The sequence below is a fragment of the Struthio camelus genome, chromosome 1 (assembly GCF_040807025.1).
Source record: "Struthio camelus isolate bStrCam1 chromosome 1, bStrCam1.hap1, whole genome shotgun sequence".
NCBI classification, from domain to species: Eukaryota; Metazoa; Chordata; class Aves; order Struthioniformes; family Struthionidae; genus Struthio; species Struthio camelus.
This window is the reverse complement of record NC_090942.1, coordinates 10958113-10974832: the sequence shown is the minus strand read 5'-3', so window position 1 is coordinate 10974832 and position 16720 is coordinate 10958113. Positions and strand designations below refer to the sequence as shown.

The 16720-nt window shown below is 36.4% G+C and overlaps 1 protein-coding gene across 11 annotated transcripts in view; it reads right to left on the bottom strand.

Moving 5' to 3' along the window:
- PCLO (piccolo presynaptic cytomatrix protein) overlaps window positions 1–16720 on the bottom strand; it is a 378473-nt gene that overhangs the window by 124441 nt on the left and 237312 nt on the right. For all 11 annotated transcript variants that reach the window (XR_011136587.1, XR_011136588.1, XM_068921841.1 and 8 more), the window contains exon 10: window positions 6082–6207. Coding sequence is in view for 9 of the 11 variants with exons in the window: in XM_068921841.1 (XP_068777942.1) it covers window positions 6082–6207 (126 nt within the window). In the remaining 2 variants the exon portion in view is untranslated. The remainder of the gene's footprint in view (window positions 1–6081; window positions 6208–16720) is intronic.

The window sequence follows — 16720 nt, the reverse complement described above, 5'->3', positions numbered from 1 at the left end:
ATTAATCCAAATTAAAATGACTGGATATGGACTGAGGGTAGGACACCTTTAACTACCAAGAACTCTCAAATTGCAGTGCATTTTCCCTCCTCAGACCCACTTAACAGCTTAAACAGGGTGACAGTATCTCTGTGTACATCATACTGTCTTTCTTATAGTATTATCGGGCCAGCTTCAGGGTAGAGAAGCTTAGAATATCCCTGTGTGCTGATTATACTTATTAAATTATAAAATGCAAGATTCAACTGAACTGAATTGAATAACATATCTCTTTGCTAACAAAGACTGTTTGTATACTAAAATTCTACAGTGAAGATCTATGACTCATAAGATAGGTGGCATCCTTCTATGTTACGCTAAAAATGTTACATTTATATATTTGATATATAATGGAAACTGGGGTTGCTCGTCCAAATTTAATAATGAGGTTTTTTTTTTTTTTTTTCTCTTAACGGTACATGGTTTTCCTATTTTAAAGATTAGGAAAATAAAGGATGGATATATGTATAAAATAAATACGTACCCCAAAAGCCTTGGACAAGTTAACAAAAATCTTATCTGTGTCACGATTGCTGCTGAGTTGAGTGATAGGAAAGGTAGTAAGATCACCACAAATCAAGTTCACCGTAAGCATTTAGATTTTACACATTCTCTGGAATTGCTAGGATACCTGGAGGTAGAGGAATATCTTGATCTTGGTGTATGCTAACTAGCTTAAGCATTGCAGCATGTTTTATCTGGTTGATTGAAAACTTGGAACAAAGACATCCCTGGTTCACCAGTTTTCCAGCTTTGCAGTCAGCCTGTTGGCTTAAACTCCCTGAAAACACCCAGCCAGCAAATTGAGCCATCTGGAAGGGTTAGAGACCCAGCCTCTGAAACAGGCTGCACAAGGAGCCATAGACCAGGAAAGCTCCTACTACGCTACCAAACAAGACAAACAAAAATCTGATGGATTAGATCAGAGGAAGCTAGGACAGGCTTCATACCAGTATTTTGATTCTGCATATATGCAAATTCTCATTAATTTTTGTTCTTCTTGTTGTTGGTATTTTTCCAGCTCTGCTGTAGTGCTCTGGAAAGTTATAGCTAACAAATTTCAAATTTGACTCCCAAAACTGAAAGATATGTCTTCACTTTCTTGCCTCCATCTTCCCAGTCTGAAATAGGATTAAAGCTATTGAAAACACAGGGATGTCATGAAAATAGCTAACTAATGTGAAGGAGTTAGGTGCTATAGTGTGAAACTCTACGAAAAAATCAAAAATTCAGATCTCAGGATAAGGCATGCAGGAAATATAGCCAATTAGCAATAATGATAAAAAAGAACAGTGAATAGATCATTATATATTTGAATATACTGTATATCAAACAATGCAGGGTTTCTTCGGAAAAATTAGTTTGTGGTCAAGATGAAAACTGTACCAGCCAACCTTAAACAAGGCTGAAAAGATATATTTATTCTAGATGTTTCCTAACTTAGAATACTTGACACAGACAGCTTAGTAATAGGGTAGATTTTTTTTTTTTTTAATATTGATATTGTGGTATCCCTCAGATACGGCTCAGGCTAGACTAAATGCACTAGTAAACCAAAGTTATTTTTACTACTATGATCAGTCTTGATCAAAAGCTTAAAATTAACTCTGTACATTGCTCTCCTTTGTATGTCTGAATGAAGTTGCAGGTTATAGTTGTCGGTGAAAGGTCTCGAATTATGATCTCTGTTCCATAATCTGAGGAAGATTTTCCATTTCAATGCATTAATAATACACTTATAGCTCAATTAAGGGTCAGTCTTTTCTTGCGGCTTGGTTGCCACCTGGCCAGGAGGTAGTCCAGCTAGCCATATGACAGCAACAAATATAAAGTTATCACGGTTGTGCTTTTTTTTTAGTGGCAATACCAGTAGAAGCAATTGCTAACCTTTCTACTTTGCTATTCCTGCACAGTCCTCTGCTACTGTGGTGACCCAGTCGTATCTACAGCCACTTGACGACCCAGATCAAGGAAACTGATTTATGTGCCAGGATTAGCTCCCTAACCTGATTTACTGTGCAGCTGCAAAAACACATGTGCTGGCAATGAAGGACACAGCGCAAGTATGAAAAATGATGGCTGATGATAAAAGGGAAGCCAGAATAAACGGCACTGGCACTAAATATCTGACTATGCCCACAGACAGAAGCTGTCCAGGAACCTTTGAAGAAGTCTGAAAATTCTAGATTTGGATTAAGCATTAAGTTTATGAATTACAAGAAACTATATACAGAAGATCTGAATCCTTATGGTGCCCAAATGAGCAAATGAGCATAAAAAAACATGTTGGTTCCTACAGTGTTTTTCTTCAATGTTATCAATTTCCAAATTTATAAAGTCTTAATTAGAGTTTAAATCCTAACTGCTGTGTAACCACCTTGGGAGTTATTATCTCGCTGAAAAATGAGAGAACCTCCGGAAAAAGACTGAAATAGAGGTAGCATTCCACTCTTTAGGAAATAGCAATCTGTAAAATGGATTTTCCAGTCTAAAAACATTGTTGCAAAACATTCTTGTAGTTCCTCAGTAGAAGATTCAAAAGTACCATCAATGGAACTAAGCCAACAATTTACATGGATTTATTTAGGACCCGATAACAAAGAATGTCAGTTTGGGAAAATGTTACATACAGTCTTCAAAAGCATTATCCAGATTAATGCTCAGACGTGGTCCAATAACAGCACTTGAATGCTAAAGGTATCCAGCAAATTTGTATCAGTTAGTAACACATATTCATATTTTATTTCTGCTCTTTACTCTAGTTTATTTTGTTTCTGAAAAATCCTGGCAGCATAAAATGCCCATTCCCCTGGTAGATTTACCAGGTGGAAGATAACTGCACTGTCTCTGTCAACACGAGGGGGAGCACAGACACATCTATCAAATTGACACAAGTCCCTGCACTTGATGAGCTCAGTGGAATAAGTCTTCCACCTCCAGTTTTTGTAATGCCAATGAGCTATGAATCAGGGATATTTTTGACATCTGAAAGCAATTCAAGGTGAGAGACCCAAGATGACTAGTATTTGCCAGTTAGAACTATAAATAAACTTTTCAGCACTAATAGACCCCTCCAAAGATATTTATATAGGCTAAAATTATATGGATCGCCTCTCACTAAGGAACGGAATGCTATTTTTATTTTAAAGTGTGTCGTTTCTTAATAGATGCAGTCATGCTGACAGGGGGTAGTACTTGTCTTCCTTTGTAACCACAGAAAATCTATTATTTTTCATTATTCTACTGAGAGGATTTTCAGACCTGTCCTAGTGTTTTATATTTTTAGTATTGGAGGAATTTATTAGTTTTTTTTTTTTTTCTTTCAGTGAATCATGTTCTTAGAAAGGCTAATGAGTCAAGATACTAGCTTGTAATGACATTAGTATACATTTAGTTGACGAGTAGGTATGTATACGAAGCTAAAGTCACAAAGCGTTTCAGCAGAAAAAGTGACTCAGGGTTACTGTACAAATTATTAATATGAAAGAATTATCTTTTAGAGATAGAGACCATATAAAGTTTTCTGTATGCGATGTGAAACAAAGCAAGTAACTAAAAAATGAGGGAAAGACTAGCCATTATTTTCAGGCACAACAGTATCAGCAATATCATTAACACTATCAGTGTACATAGCTGAAGGGGAGAGAACGTGAAGGCCTCAGTGGAAAGACCATGAATTTTAGCACTTTCAAAGGGCAGAAATTAAATGTACATTAGTCATATTTCCACTAAACCAAAGGAAAAAAATCCAACAGTAAAACTGACAAATATTCACAGTAGATCTACGATAAAAATCTAAAATAACATGAAAAGTAAACTAGATATAATGGCAAGTTTTAAAAGGTAAATAATAGTAAGGGGGAAGTATTTCTCTTGTATGCTATGGTAATGGTATGCTCTGCAGAAAGCTATTTTTCTCTCTGACAGAACATTTAACACATCAACAGTAATAACTATTTTGCCACCTTTTATGGACAAATTCTACACATTAAGTCTAGTCATTTTGATGGATTTGCTCCAGATTTATGCCAGCATACCAAAGTCTAGGATACTTTTAGGAAGGTCGGACCAGAAACATGACCAATCACAAGATGGAGAATGAAATGGAGAAGGAATAAATATTTTACTGTCTTATTCATCTTTCTATAAAATACGAATAAATCTTCAAAATACATCATGGAAACAGAAAGAAACCAAACTTTTGTGTCCGAATTTCTCCTGTGGTTATTGTAAATCCAAGATTCTCTTGAGTGCTCCTGTGAATGCAACTATCTGGTGAGTGAAGAACTTTAAACCTCAGTTCCCAAAGGAATTCATGACAAGAGAAACCACAAGACTAGAGATAATTCCAAGCATTAACTGCTCATTCTTTTTCTTTAAACGTCCAGTCTCAGGGGAATATTGAATAACCACATCCTCCTCTTTACATGCTTGGTATAAAAACTATTTCACTGAGAAACTGCACAGTTGAACACAGCTATGAAAGACCTACTCTCTTGTACCAGTTAAGGCAAAATAAATACTTGCTTCAAAAGATAAGAAATCAGGATAGATTCTTTCAATAAGTACATGCAATAAATAAAACTTTAGCATTATTATGAATAAAACATTACTCAGATTAAATGTGAACAACAGAGTCAACTGCAGAGGGAGAGATGTATCATTCCTTCACCTAAACTTTAAATTAACCTTGACATGCATACCTAAATTTTAAGTAATTGTTTGAAATATTGACAAAGAAACCACAAAGGATGTAAAAAGCAGCAGGGAAAACATGAATGCAACATATTTAAATTATTCTTTGTGAATATATTCTTTAATCAATTTACTCTGCTTTTCTGTCTGCCATGTACATTTGATTTGATTTAATCATCATTTCTGTGAATTTATGTGAATTAAATTCTGCCTGTGGGGAACTAGTTCTTCTGCTTATCTTCCTTCTTTTGCTATTTTCTCTGCATGTCTTTTTTTTTTTTTAAGAAACAAAAATAATTAGTTGAACGAATTGGAAACAAATGTTAGATATTTCTGTCCATGGGTGAATAGTCATTTCAGGTGCATACAGATATTCATATGAAAAGAGGAACCAGGAAGTAATTGTAGAAAAAAGAGCCCAAGTATGTGATTATGGACAGAAATAAATTGTAAGCATAGCTGTTTAGAACTCAGATCAATATGGGTTAGATAATAGATACAAATATAGATAGTATAGCTGCAGCTGTATTACTGCATATAAAGTAAAAAAAAAAAGAAAATTTACATTGTTAGACATTTCTAATAATCATAGAAAATAGAATGATAACTAAATGGGATTTATTTCACCTAGCTTTAGCTGCCTAAAGTGAGATGTGTAGTCTAATGAAGCCCTCTTAAAGTCAATTAAATGAGGAAAGCACTCCCAGTTTTTGAAATGCAGGTCTGTGACAGATGAAATGAATTGTCCTTCTGTGGATGCCTCTTCTTCTCTGTTGACTCCTGAGGTGAGTTGGATGACTAGTTTAAACTGGAAAGCTAAAATTCAGTCAAGGCTGACTTCAGTGATACAAAACCCTGGGATTTCAACAACAGTCAGACTGTGTAATGGAGGGTAGAACTGAATGTGTGATCATCTGTGATCCATCTTAATTGTGCAGCTAAGAAAGGTAAGTACTCCCAAACCTGGGTTCCCAGATGATCTACCCAGATTAAAGATCTTCAAAACAGTACATGTCCATGATATACATCAGCTGGACATACAGCTGGATTCTAGCCATTTCATCTTAGCCCAGAATAGACAGACAGTATGTTAGTGCATATTAAGAAAGGCGTGTCATAATACTGCTCACAATGGCAATTTTCTCTGGCTACAGAAGTCATGGCAGGACATCCGATCAGTCCTTTTCTGATTTAAGACTCACTGGAGGTTTAGAGGGGCCGTTAGATGCCTTTCTCCATTGCACAAGATTTTTCCAGTCATGCAAGAGAGAATGTGTATTATAAATAATTCTAATGCAATCCCAACACTTCCTTGCTTCCATTTTTTTGATAATATGTCTAGCTTACCTTCTATCAGTTTTCCCGTCTGCTCTGCATTTCCCCCAGGCAAGATCTTGGCAATGTAAGCTCCAATTTCCCCACTACTTCCTGGGATTTCTTTCCCACCTACAACTCGGATTCCCAGTCCGTTGCCTGTGATCAAAAGAAACAGACAACTGTGAAGAGAGATGAAGCAATGAATGTTACCCTGGAAAGAAAAAAGAACCCATCAGAGATTACTGCAGTGTGTCATCAATAGCACCTGGCTGTGGTTGGAAAGTTAAGGTTATTGCACCAAGCAGAATATCTTCACAAATGGAGAACTTCTCCTGAGGACAGGAAAGAAGCACTACTGGGCTAACAAGAGAGGAAACTTCCCAGTTTCATCAGCTTTTGAATCCATAGGAAAGGAAACCTGTCACTTTTCAGAAGTAGGAACCATTTGCATGAGTTACTGAAGTCCCATCTGATACTTTCCCCAAAACTTAACTTCAGGTAGCAGTATTCAGTTGACTTTCAGCTTAGGAAAAGAAAGATCCCCATGAGTACTATATCACTGATATCACACAAAGAACCATCCAAACACATCCAAAACTATGTTGAAGCCAATCCTACCTTCCTCTAACAGCCTTTTTGTACTGTAAAATGACAATTTGCATGGCATATTTCCAGTAAGCCTTAATTTGCGAAATTAATTTTCATTAAATTGATAAAAATCCATGTGAAATGTGGATTCAAATGATAGCTTTATCATATGCCCTAAGAACGCAATTTAACTGAAAAATATATTGGCTGAGCTTTGACAATCATATAGAGAGAGAGCTGAAGATCTCTGAGCTCAAATGGCAGAGCATTTATATTTACCTCAAGCTATATTTGGCAACTGCTATTATTTTTCTTAAATATTTACTTGTAATTGACATATTTTACATCAAAGGATAGAGAAATGATCAGAACAGAAAAATCACTCTGTAATGCAACATCAAATCTGGCATATTTTCTCTCTTCTTCAAAAACTACAAAGATGAAAACATTAAAATCAGTTTGATTATTTTAGTAAGAAAAGATCTCCCTTACTTATAAAACACTGAGAGCAAAAACAAAAGATTACAAAATAATCTCATTTAGCTAATCATAGGCGTTGCTAATTTTTCACACCATCTTCTTATTTGAAAAATATTTCCGGTATAAAAAAACCAAATATCTCCTTTGAAGAAAAAGAAAATTTCAAATAAGATGATTCATACTTTGATCTAGGAATGTAAAAACTGATTTTCCCGACCCTGTTGTAATGGCTAAAATAATTAATTTCTAATTTATTAATTTAATAACCTAACCCTGCTGAGTGATTTCCCTAATCAGCTATGGGAAGCTCAATCTCTTTGAAAAGCTGCATCTTTTTAGATTAAGGCCTTTCCTGAGAACGTAATTAGTATTCTGATAAATCAGCTCTGAGTTTGTTTTAGAAGTAAGACAGCCACAGTGAGTTTCTGGCCCAAATCTCTTTATAGCAGTAATCTTTCCTGCACTGATTTCAGTCTGTAAGTTCACCTTTTTTTCTCCTATAATTGACCACCTCTATATACATATAGGCCTTATTACAACACAGTAAATATTTTTTCTGTCTTTTGTGTTTCATTGCTTAGTCTGAGCTCTGACAAAATAAGCTTCTACTAGTTGTTATTCCCCAGTTCAGTTAAAACTATAGCCTTTGTGTCTCAACTTTCTTCACACCTTCCTATTAGACATTTTCCAACTAACTGTTTTCTTTCATTGCAGAAGGTGCCTGGTGTTTAGATATGTGCATGGGTCCTATAGAGCACAATAAAAAAAGGAAGGAAGATCACTGTAGAATTATGTCATAAGGAGTCTGGCAGGAATTATTTAATCTGGAAATGGCTCATTCCATGACTTGCAAGTCCAGACCAAAGTGGTGCAGCCACCTGATACACTGATAAAACAGGTGAGTGAGAGCAAAAAGGATAGCTGTATTGTGGTGAATTAAAAGGAAGCATATGAGGACTGTTCTTACAGTTACAGCCTAGCAGTTAGTGTGCACAGGTATATTTGATGCACTGAGATAATGTAGCATTATAAAAATCAAGCAGTGTGCATTGCTGGAACGTGTAAGATGCTCAACCATACAATGATAATGGTGGGGGCTGTTGGCACCTCATATAGTTAAAAATCTTTTTGGAGGAGACAGCATGCTTCCGTCAGGGTTAGGTTTTGAGAGCTGCCTGAACGCACTGTGGGTGGGGATTCATTGTGAGGATGACCACCTGGGAGTTATATGGGGTGATGTGCTAAGAGGTATACAGCATCTAGTGGATGATTTCAGTGTGGTCTGAAGGTCAAGGGCTAGATTCAGGGGTAAATATCCTAGGAATAATCCATGATATGACTGAGGACTAGTTTATGATAAACGGTCTGGGAAATCTTGAGCTTTTAGGAAGGAGGGTTGAGACCCTTTGCAAGCCAGATCTCTTACTGTTTATCCACCATAGCGTGTGACATGTGGAAGACGTTTTGGGATGGTGCTACAATGAGTACAGGCAGGAGTGTTTTACCCATATATCAAAAATAATTTACATCTAGATTACATTTCTACACAAGTTAAAGTTCAGCTCTGTCATATAAACCCATGTCAGAGTCTATTTTTTCACCTATCAGGTGATAGTAAGCCTTGATACTTACAGAACAGATAACACCACATGACAACATAACAACATGAACCACAACTCTGTAAGTTACAACTGCACACAGATTTGGATTTGATATAGCAGGAATTTCCTCTCAAGTTTACTTGATTTCCTTTTTTTTTTCTCAATTTAATCTTGCCAGTTCAAAAAAAAAAAAAAACCCATGAAGTGCTGTGCGGCAGACCTGAATATCCTTAATAGGAGCAGTGAATACTTAGACGATAGCAGGAAATCAGCTAATAAATTCCTTGGTCTTTATGCTAAAACTTGCAGGCAATTTAGCCCCTCTTTACATGTGTGTCTTCAGTTTGTAATTTGAAAACCTGCTCAATGTCTTTTTTCGAGTCAGCTTCTTGTAAAGCTGTCATTCCAGTCTCCTTTTAGGTATGGCAAGTGAATAACTGTCTCTCCCTCTTTTAACAGGAAATTAAGAAATGGAAAAGTTTAAATACTTCAGCTTGAAGAGGACCCTCTAAAATAAATATGTAAATGGACCAACATAATCAGCATAACACAACATCACCTAAATACCCAAGCTAATTACAGGTATGGGGGATATAATTAAATTTTTGCTACAAGATACTTTAATCATGGTAGTTACTATTCCTTTAATTGTAAATGCTGCACGGATAATAATTGGTTAATGAAACATATTACTGTTTGGCTGCTAGTTTTTAAAGCTAGTGATGTGACAGATAGACTGGATTCTGTGTTTAAAACAATAGCTATATCAGACCTGGGATTGTGCTATGGGAAATCCCAGGATTATTTCTGTTTAGGACAGGAGAATAATTTTTTTCAGTGTGATGGAAACAAACTGCATTGTTATTTTAAATTAGCTATTTCAGTGAAAATTAGAAATTTAGCATCTGTGAAGTTTTTTTTTTTCCCGACCTGAGAGCAAAAGAAAAACAAGTTCTAAATGCCCTTTACACAAGCTGAGAACTAAAGTCTTTAAAAGATGAGCACCTCATTGCATAAAGAGAACACATACCCATACAGAAGCACTTAATTTCATTCCATCCTTAGGACTTCGGAATTCACCACTCTGCACACTTATTAGAGGACTTCTGATGAAGCACTTTTGAAAGACTCATTAATTTATTCCAAATGTGAGGCTCACATCTCGGAACTATAAACTTCAGTAAATCCAAACATATCATAATATTAGTATACACACACACACTCACACACACACACACTCACACACACACACACACTCACAGAAACTAGCCCTGGACTACAGAGCCAACATAAGAACTTTTCAATTTATCAACAGGACTGGACTCTTCATCATGTTGAGGAAAGTGTACAGGTTCAGAGTTTTGTCATGAAACACTACGCTAGTAACTCTCTGTCTGATATTTGATATTTTAATTGTAGCAGAATAGCAGAAGCAAAGTAGTTTGCCATATAAATGGGTGTTTCTGACCCTTGATTCGCTAAATAGCTTTAAAAATCATGGTTGATAAATCAGTTCTGATTTTGCAAATCTAAGGTGTTTAGCCACATAACTGCTAATAAAATCAATTATTTTCTGTGCTAGCATTTAAAGCTTTTTATGCCTAGAGAGCTTGACAAGGATTTTGATTTTATATTCTAAATTTTTAGATTCAAATGTATGAGTGACATTATGTATTAAGTAGCAGAATGCATTCTAAGAGATAATCTTACGTGGGAGGTGGAGCGGTGTGTGTGTGTGTGTGTGTGTGTGTGTGTGTGTGTGTGTGTTTGTGTGTGTGTGTGTGCGTACGTGTGTGTGTGTGTGTGTGTGTGTGTGTGTGTGTACTTATTGCTGGACAAGTCAAGGGGAATTCCATTTAATTTGATCTGTTTGTACTAAATTAAAAAACTGTATTTCCTTATGATTATGGTGTGAAAATGTACTACATGAAATATTTCAACTTAAATCACAAAACTTTTAAAAGTTCAGTTCCTGACAGTCAGAAGTTCAATTCCTGACAGTCAGAATGAATAAGTTACTTTTTGTTCAATGCTTTTTAAGTGTCCTTTTCCGGATGACAAAGAAATATTGCTTGGATGTTGCAGTATTTTCTCATGTGATGGGATTTCAAACTTGTTTATGGATACTGTATCTATTGAAAATACTGAGCTTACTACTTCTGCTTGAAAAGACATTACTCAATTTATCACATTGACTGTGGATAGCTTAAAAAATCATCAATCATACTGTTTCTCAGATCTCTTTTTCCCTTGGTTTTTGTTTTTTTGTGTTTTTTTTTAAACCTTTGAGTCTAAATTTCCATCTCAAACTGTTTTGCTACATCTAAGCATTTATCTTTCAATTTTAGACTTTCAGATTAATGCACTACTGTTTTCTTCTTTATAAGACATAGAACCAGTTAACCATCAGAAAGTTAATCACTGTGCTTTAAATTAGAGAAGGCACCTTTCTGATTTCTGACTATTGATTTCCATGGAAAATATCTTCAGGAAAACATCTCTTCAAAGGAAATTTTACACATTTAAGATACAATCCTTTTTAGGATGCTTCAAAGCTAAAGAACTACTAATTAATTGCAACTGTTTTTACTGATCTCCCAGGCTGTGATCCTACTCTCCTATCTAATCTCAACTGAAGATTTAAGATGCAGTACCCTAAGCAAAAAGGAAAAAAAAAGAAAAGAAAAGAGAGGAAAACAGAAATCTGAAGCTGATGCTGTACTCTAACAAGTTATATCAAATGCAATTAAATTTGCTTTATAATTTGATAAAGTGACAAACATGCATAGTAAATCCTCACAGTTAGCTTGTGAGCCACTGCTTTATAAGACTGCTATTACAAATTTACAAACTTTAAAAGTTTCAATTCTCTAATAAGTGAAAATAGTTTCTTTTGAGAGAAATCAGTATTTATCAGAGAAAAATATTAACAAAATTCAACGGGTAACTTTTTTGCTAGCTAACCTACTTTGTGACTTTCAGAAGGATACCTCAACCATCATCTCATAAACTCCCAGACATGCCAAACTGTTTCAGTGATATATATTCATATATATATTTGTAAATATATATGTATATTTTAAATATGAATAGTGACCAATGACTTGACACTAATAAATTCTGTTACTGGTGACCTGTCTAGCATCACTGCAGAAGCAAAGACATCATTCTCTTTCCCTCATCTCCACCATTATAGTGACTTTGGGTTCATTTAGACTCATTTACTCTAAACTTCTGGAGTACCTGGATTTAGCTCAGACCGTTGTGAAACCATATCACCTTTCATATTTTGTTGAGTTAGAGTAACAACACAGTAGAAAGAGTAGAAACACGACTCAGTTCACACACGATAATATATTTTGCTGGAGCAAGCAGACCATAACCTGAGATTTGCAATTAGGATTTGGTATTTTTTTTTTGCCATTATGATCATAAAGATCAGGTTACTGCCAGTCAGCATTGCTCTGTTCGCAGGGAAGTTCATTAAATCCTATCATCTTTTTACTACTAGGCAGAGCAGCTCTACTACAGCCATTAGAATATAAATAGCCTAGATTTCCTGAAACTATTTCAGCATCTGAACTATGATCAGATTTGCCTTCCCCAATAAATGTCAGTAATGTATTACATAAAATAAAGCTTAAAGAAATAAAAGCACAGAAATACTGTACATTTCAAGATACATCGGTTCCTACTTTTACACCGAAGTGAAAAATTAGTTTACAGAGATATCTTCTCTTATAAAAAAAAACGTGCAGCTCCAGCACAGAATGTGGGGACTGATATTGCTTTATTGATAGGTAATTCCCATATATTTGCAACAACTTCAATATAGGTTTGAGAATGCAGACATGTGACCCAGAAACCCTGTGCAAACTAACTCAAACAAATATTTCCTCTGGGTTAAATTTTCAAAGTATGAAACTATTTCTCTGCCTAATTAGATGACCAAAGAAAGGGAAGAAGCAATTAAAATGTGCAACAGGTTTTCTATGATCACATCTAAGTTTGTGTGAATTGGCACAGGAAACCGCAAGTAAAAGCATCAAGAGCAATATGACTCTTGTAGCAAGAGATATACAGTTATATGAATTTTTAATAGACTTTTAGGTGTCTGAATTTTTGAGAAAGAAATAAAAAAAAAAACTATTGATTTGGATTTCTAGTGCCTAAGAGCATGGTCTTAAAGATGGTAGTTGAAAATCACTAGTTATTTCTGGAAAACCAAGGTCTCCTTACCACTTTTGGTTATTATATTATGTGTTTCAAACTGCAACCTTACAGAAGTAATATGGAAAAAATCGAAATAGGCTTGAACAGCAAAACACAGATGTGGCCTAGGGCAAAAAATCTTGAGTAATGTGAAACAGAAGATATGTCTAAACCTCAAAATGCAGATTAGGTGTTCTGCTTTGGGTCAATGAGCCAATGTAGAGACATATCATCACTGAAGGAAGAACAAGCAGAGGTCCAAATACAGCTTTCATCACTTTTTAACAATACTTTGAAATCAAAATTCAGAAACAGAATGAATGAACCTGAGTCATAGCAAAAAAACATAAGGGTGACTTTGTGAGCGTAAAGTCCAATGGCAGCAATTGGAAAAAAACCATGAGAGCAAAGAATGAAAAAAAGACATCCGGCACAAAGGATTTCACCATGTGGCAAAATATCATGCTATAGCACTGAGAACATATCAATTATACCAAACAATACGAAATTTCCCAACTCTTTTTGGCTGGGAACAGAGATAGATCATACCTTCCTCTTTCATTTGTTTCCTATTCATTATCTCCCCATTCCTTTTCCAGCCTTATCTAGAGCAGACATATGATAGGGTGCTTGTAGGCCCTTATCTGTGGGAACAATTTTACACCATGTTCTATTGTCCATATGGAACAAAATTGCCAGCAACAGAAAAAACAATAACTTCTCTTTGGAGAGTTCAGACTTAAATGCCCTCTGAAGAAAAGCAAACTGTTTGTTTAGATATCCTAATGGTGATAAAGCAACCTGGAAAGTCTGGAGAACAGGCTGAGAGAAAACATGACAATGCGATAAGTTACATGAGGCACTTGGAAAGCAACAGGAAAAAGTAATGTGTATAGTCCAATCCAGGGTAAATTTTTATTTGCATTATTATTGCTATGTAATTATGTGCCATATATGGTGATCCAAATCAAAGCTTGGCTGTCTAGATAGGTACAAAGTCTTCAGGATTGTGCTCAGGAGAATTGTTGTGTTGCTTTCTAAACTAAATTAGCTTAAATGAAGTTGTTTTCTAGGAAACATGATTAAACCTACTCAGCTATTCCACTTCATAGCCACTGGCAATTAAGACACAAAATATACATGAGGCCAAATTCTCAGCTGCTGAAATTCAGATACACTCCGGTTGTTTTAATAACACAGCATTGTTTTATATCAGCTGAGAATGTGTTCCATGCTGATTTACACACTGGTTATTGTCTTGAAGGATCATAAAGTACTTTACAAATTAGTAACTCAGAGCACTTATCATTTGCACTTGAAAATGAGATACAGGCCTCTCCTTTTTGGATGATCTCTGTCACATTACAGCAAGATAAGTGCCCCCTGTGTTGGACTGCAGCTTTAAGTCCATACAAAAACAGTATGCCTCGAGACTTCATCTGTGTTTACTGATAGTTCAATAGACAGCATTGGTTGATATTTGACACCCACTGTTTAAAATCTTAGTTTTGAACTCTCATGTCCTTATCAGATTTATTTTTTAAGAAATAGCAATAGAGTCAAGATAAATATGACGTAATAAATAAGTAAATATCTATAAATGTATTGTCTATACTATAATATATAATTAAAAGTGTTTAGGGAAAGAGTAATTCCCTATTAAATACAAAGAAGTAATCACCGCCTCACAAAATGGCTGAACAACAGATTGTTGGAAACTGGGAAGATATTGCACTGTGCTTACCCTGGCCTTAATTTCTTAGGTATCACCTGTCAGAGAAAGGATAAAGGTCTAAACAAACAGAGATACAGTTAGTCTAGGTCTGACCTAATAAGACTTCCTGTGTTTAATAAATCTGGGAAAAGTCCATTGTCTTCACGGAGTGGTACTGATTTACACCAGATAAAAATCTTGCCTGACGGCAAGACAAAAGTCTTGGTGATGTGTACAGACTTGTCCAATACACAATTACACTAAGAAGGAAGTAGGAAACATACTGTTCTCCATTTTACACTACTTCTCCAGTAGTCACAGTGCTGATATTTCTCTGGAGCACAAAGACTGTACCTATCGTAAATTCTTTCTATGAAACTAGTAAACAATAGACAAGGAGGGTAGGGGTAAGACAGAAACAGAGACATAACTAAGTCCTATCACATACTGGTAATCCACGCTAGCTATAAAGAGTGGTGACGCTATCTAGGGTAAGGTATGTCAGTGGTACAGTGCTTTCTTAAGCATACAGATGAATGTAGACAACTTCTTCATTGTAAACTTATACTCTGAAGGACCTCTAACCTTTTTAGCAAAGACTACAAAGACCCTTCAGTCTTGGTCTTGTCAGTGTCAAAACGTAATCTTCACCCTTCTCCGTTTGCTCAGCTCCCTTCTTCATCAGTCTTGCGTTCACAGCTTTAGTTAGCGAGCAAGCCTATATCTAAGCACATACGCTCTCTCCTGTTCTGAAAGGGAAATGGCTTTAAGCAAGCCACAAAATATCTCAGATTTATACATCTCAATAGTTCTGGGTAAATGCAAAGGTGAAAAAGTTTTTTCTTATATCTAGTACAAACCTCTCTTGTTCCACTTTATGCCCATTGCTTTTTGTCCTGCTGCCATGAACTGCTGTGAAGAGCCTGGCTTCCTGTTCTTGATGAGCTCCTCATAGGGATGGGAGGGCTGCTATTAGGTCTCCCCAAAGCAGTCTCTTCTCCAGGTTAAACCAGCCCTGGTTCCCTCAGCCTCTCCTCACGGGGCAAGTGCTCCAGCGTCAACCATGTTGGTGGATCTCCACTGAACTCAACTCAGTTTGCTGATATCTTCCTTGCATTGTGGGGCCCAAAACTGGATACAGTATCTAGATGTGGTCTAACAAGTGCTGAAGAGAGGGAGATAGTAATGTTCCTTGGTCTACTGGCCACGCTCCTGGTAATGCAGCCCAGGATGCTGTTGGCCTTCTCTGCTGCCAGAGCACGCTACGTTCAGATGGTTGCCTACCGAGGCCTCCCTCAGGGTCTTTTCCACAGAGCAGCTCCCCAGGCAGTCAGTCCCAAACCTGTGCTGGTGCACAGGTTTCTTCTTCCCCAGGTGCAAGACTTTGTCCTTGTTGAATTTGGCCCAATCCTTCAGCCTGTCTTGCATCGTCTGAAGGTGGCCCTACCCTGGAGCACGTTGACTGGTCCCCAGCTTCGACATCATCTGCCTGCTTTATGAAAGTGTACTACCTCAGTTCCTCAAGGATAAAGATACTGAAGAGAGTAGGTCCCAGGAGAGACCTCTACGATACAGCACTTGTAACTGGCCTCTGTGTATAGCACAACCCATTAATCACCACACTCTAAACCCAACTATTCAACCAGTTTTCTGCTTATCTGGTTGCCCATTCACCCATACTGTAATATCCCAACTCCAAGCCAAAAGTTAATGTAAGAAAATGCCTAAAGTCTGGAGACCCTTTCAGTTTACTGCAAGACTGTAATTTCAGCTGAGATCCACAATACTTTAAAGATACTTAGCAGGATGAATCTACCATAAAAGACAAGTTGTCAGCCAATGTGTCAGCCGATCATTCATGGCTTTGCTGTAAAAAAATCAATCTTTGTGACATTTTTAATGCTACAGTAGTTGCTACTAGCTCAAGCTTTTTGCTAATGTCTCTCTTAGTGAGGGGTAACGTTGAATCAATTTTATTGGTCTTTCCCACATGGTATGAGGCAGCATCATCAACATACGAAAAGGATTTACATAAAGGATGCTTTGCTGATGTATCACTGGTTAGTTGGTACGT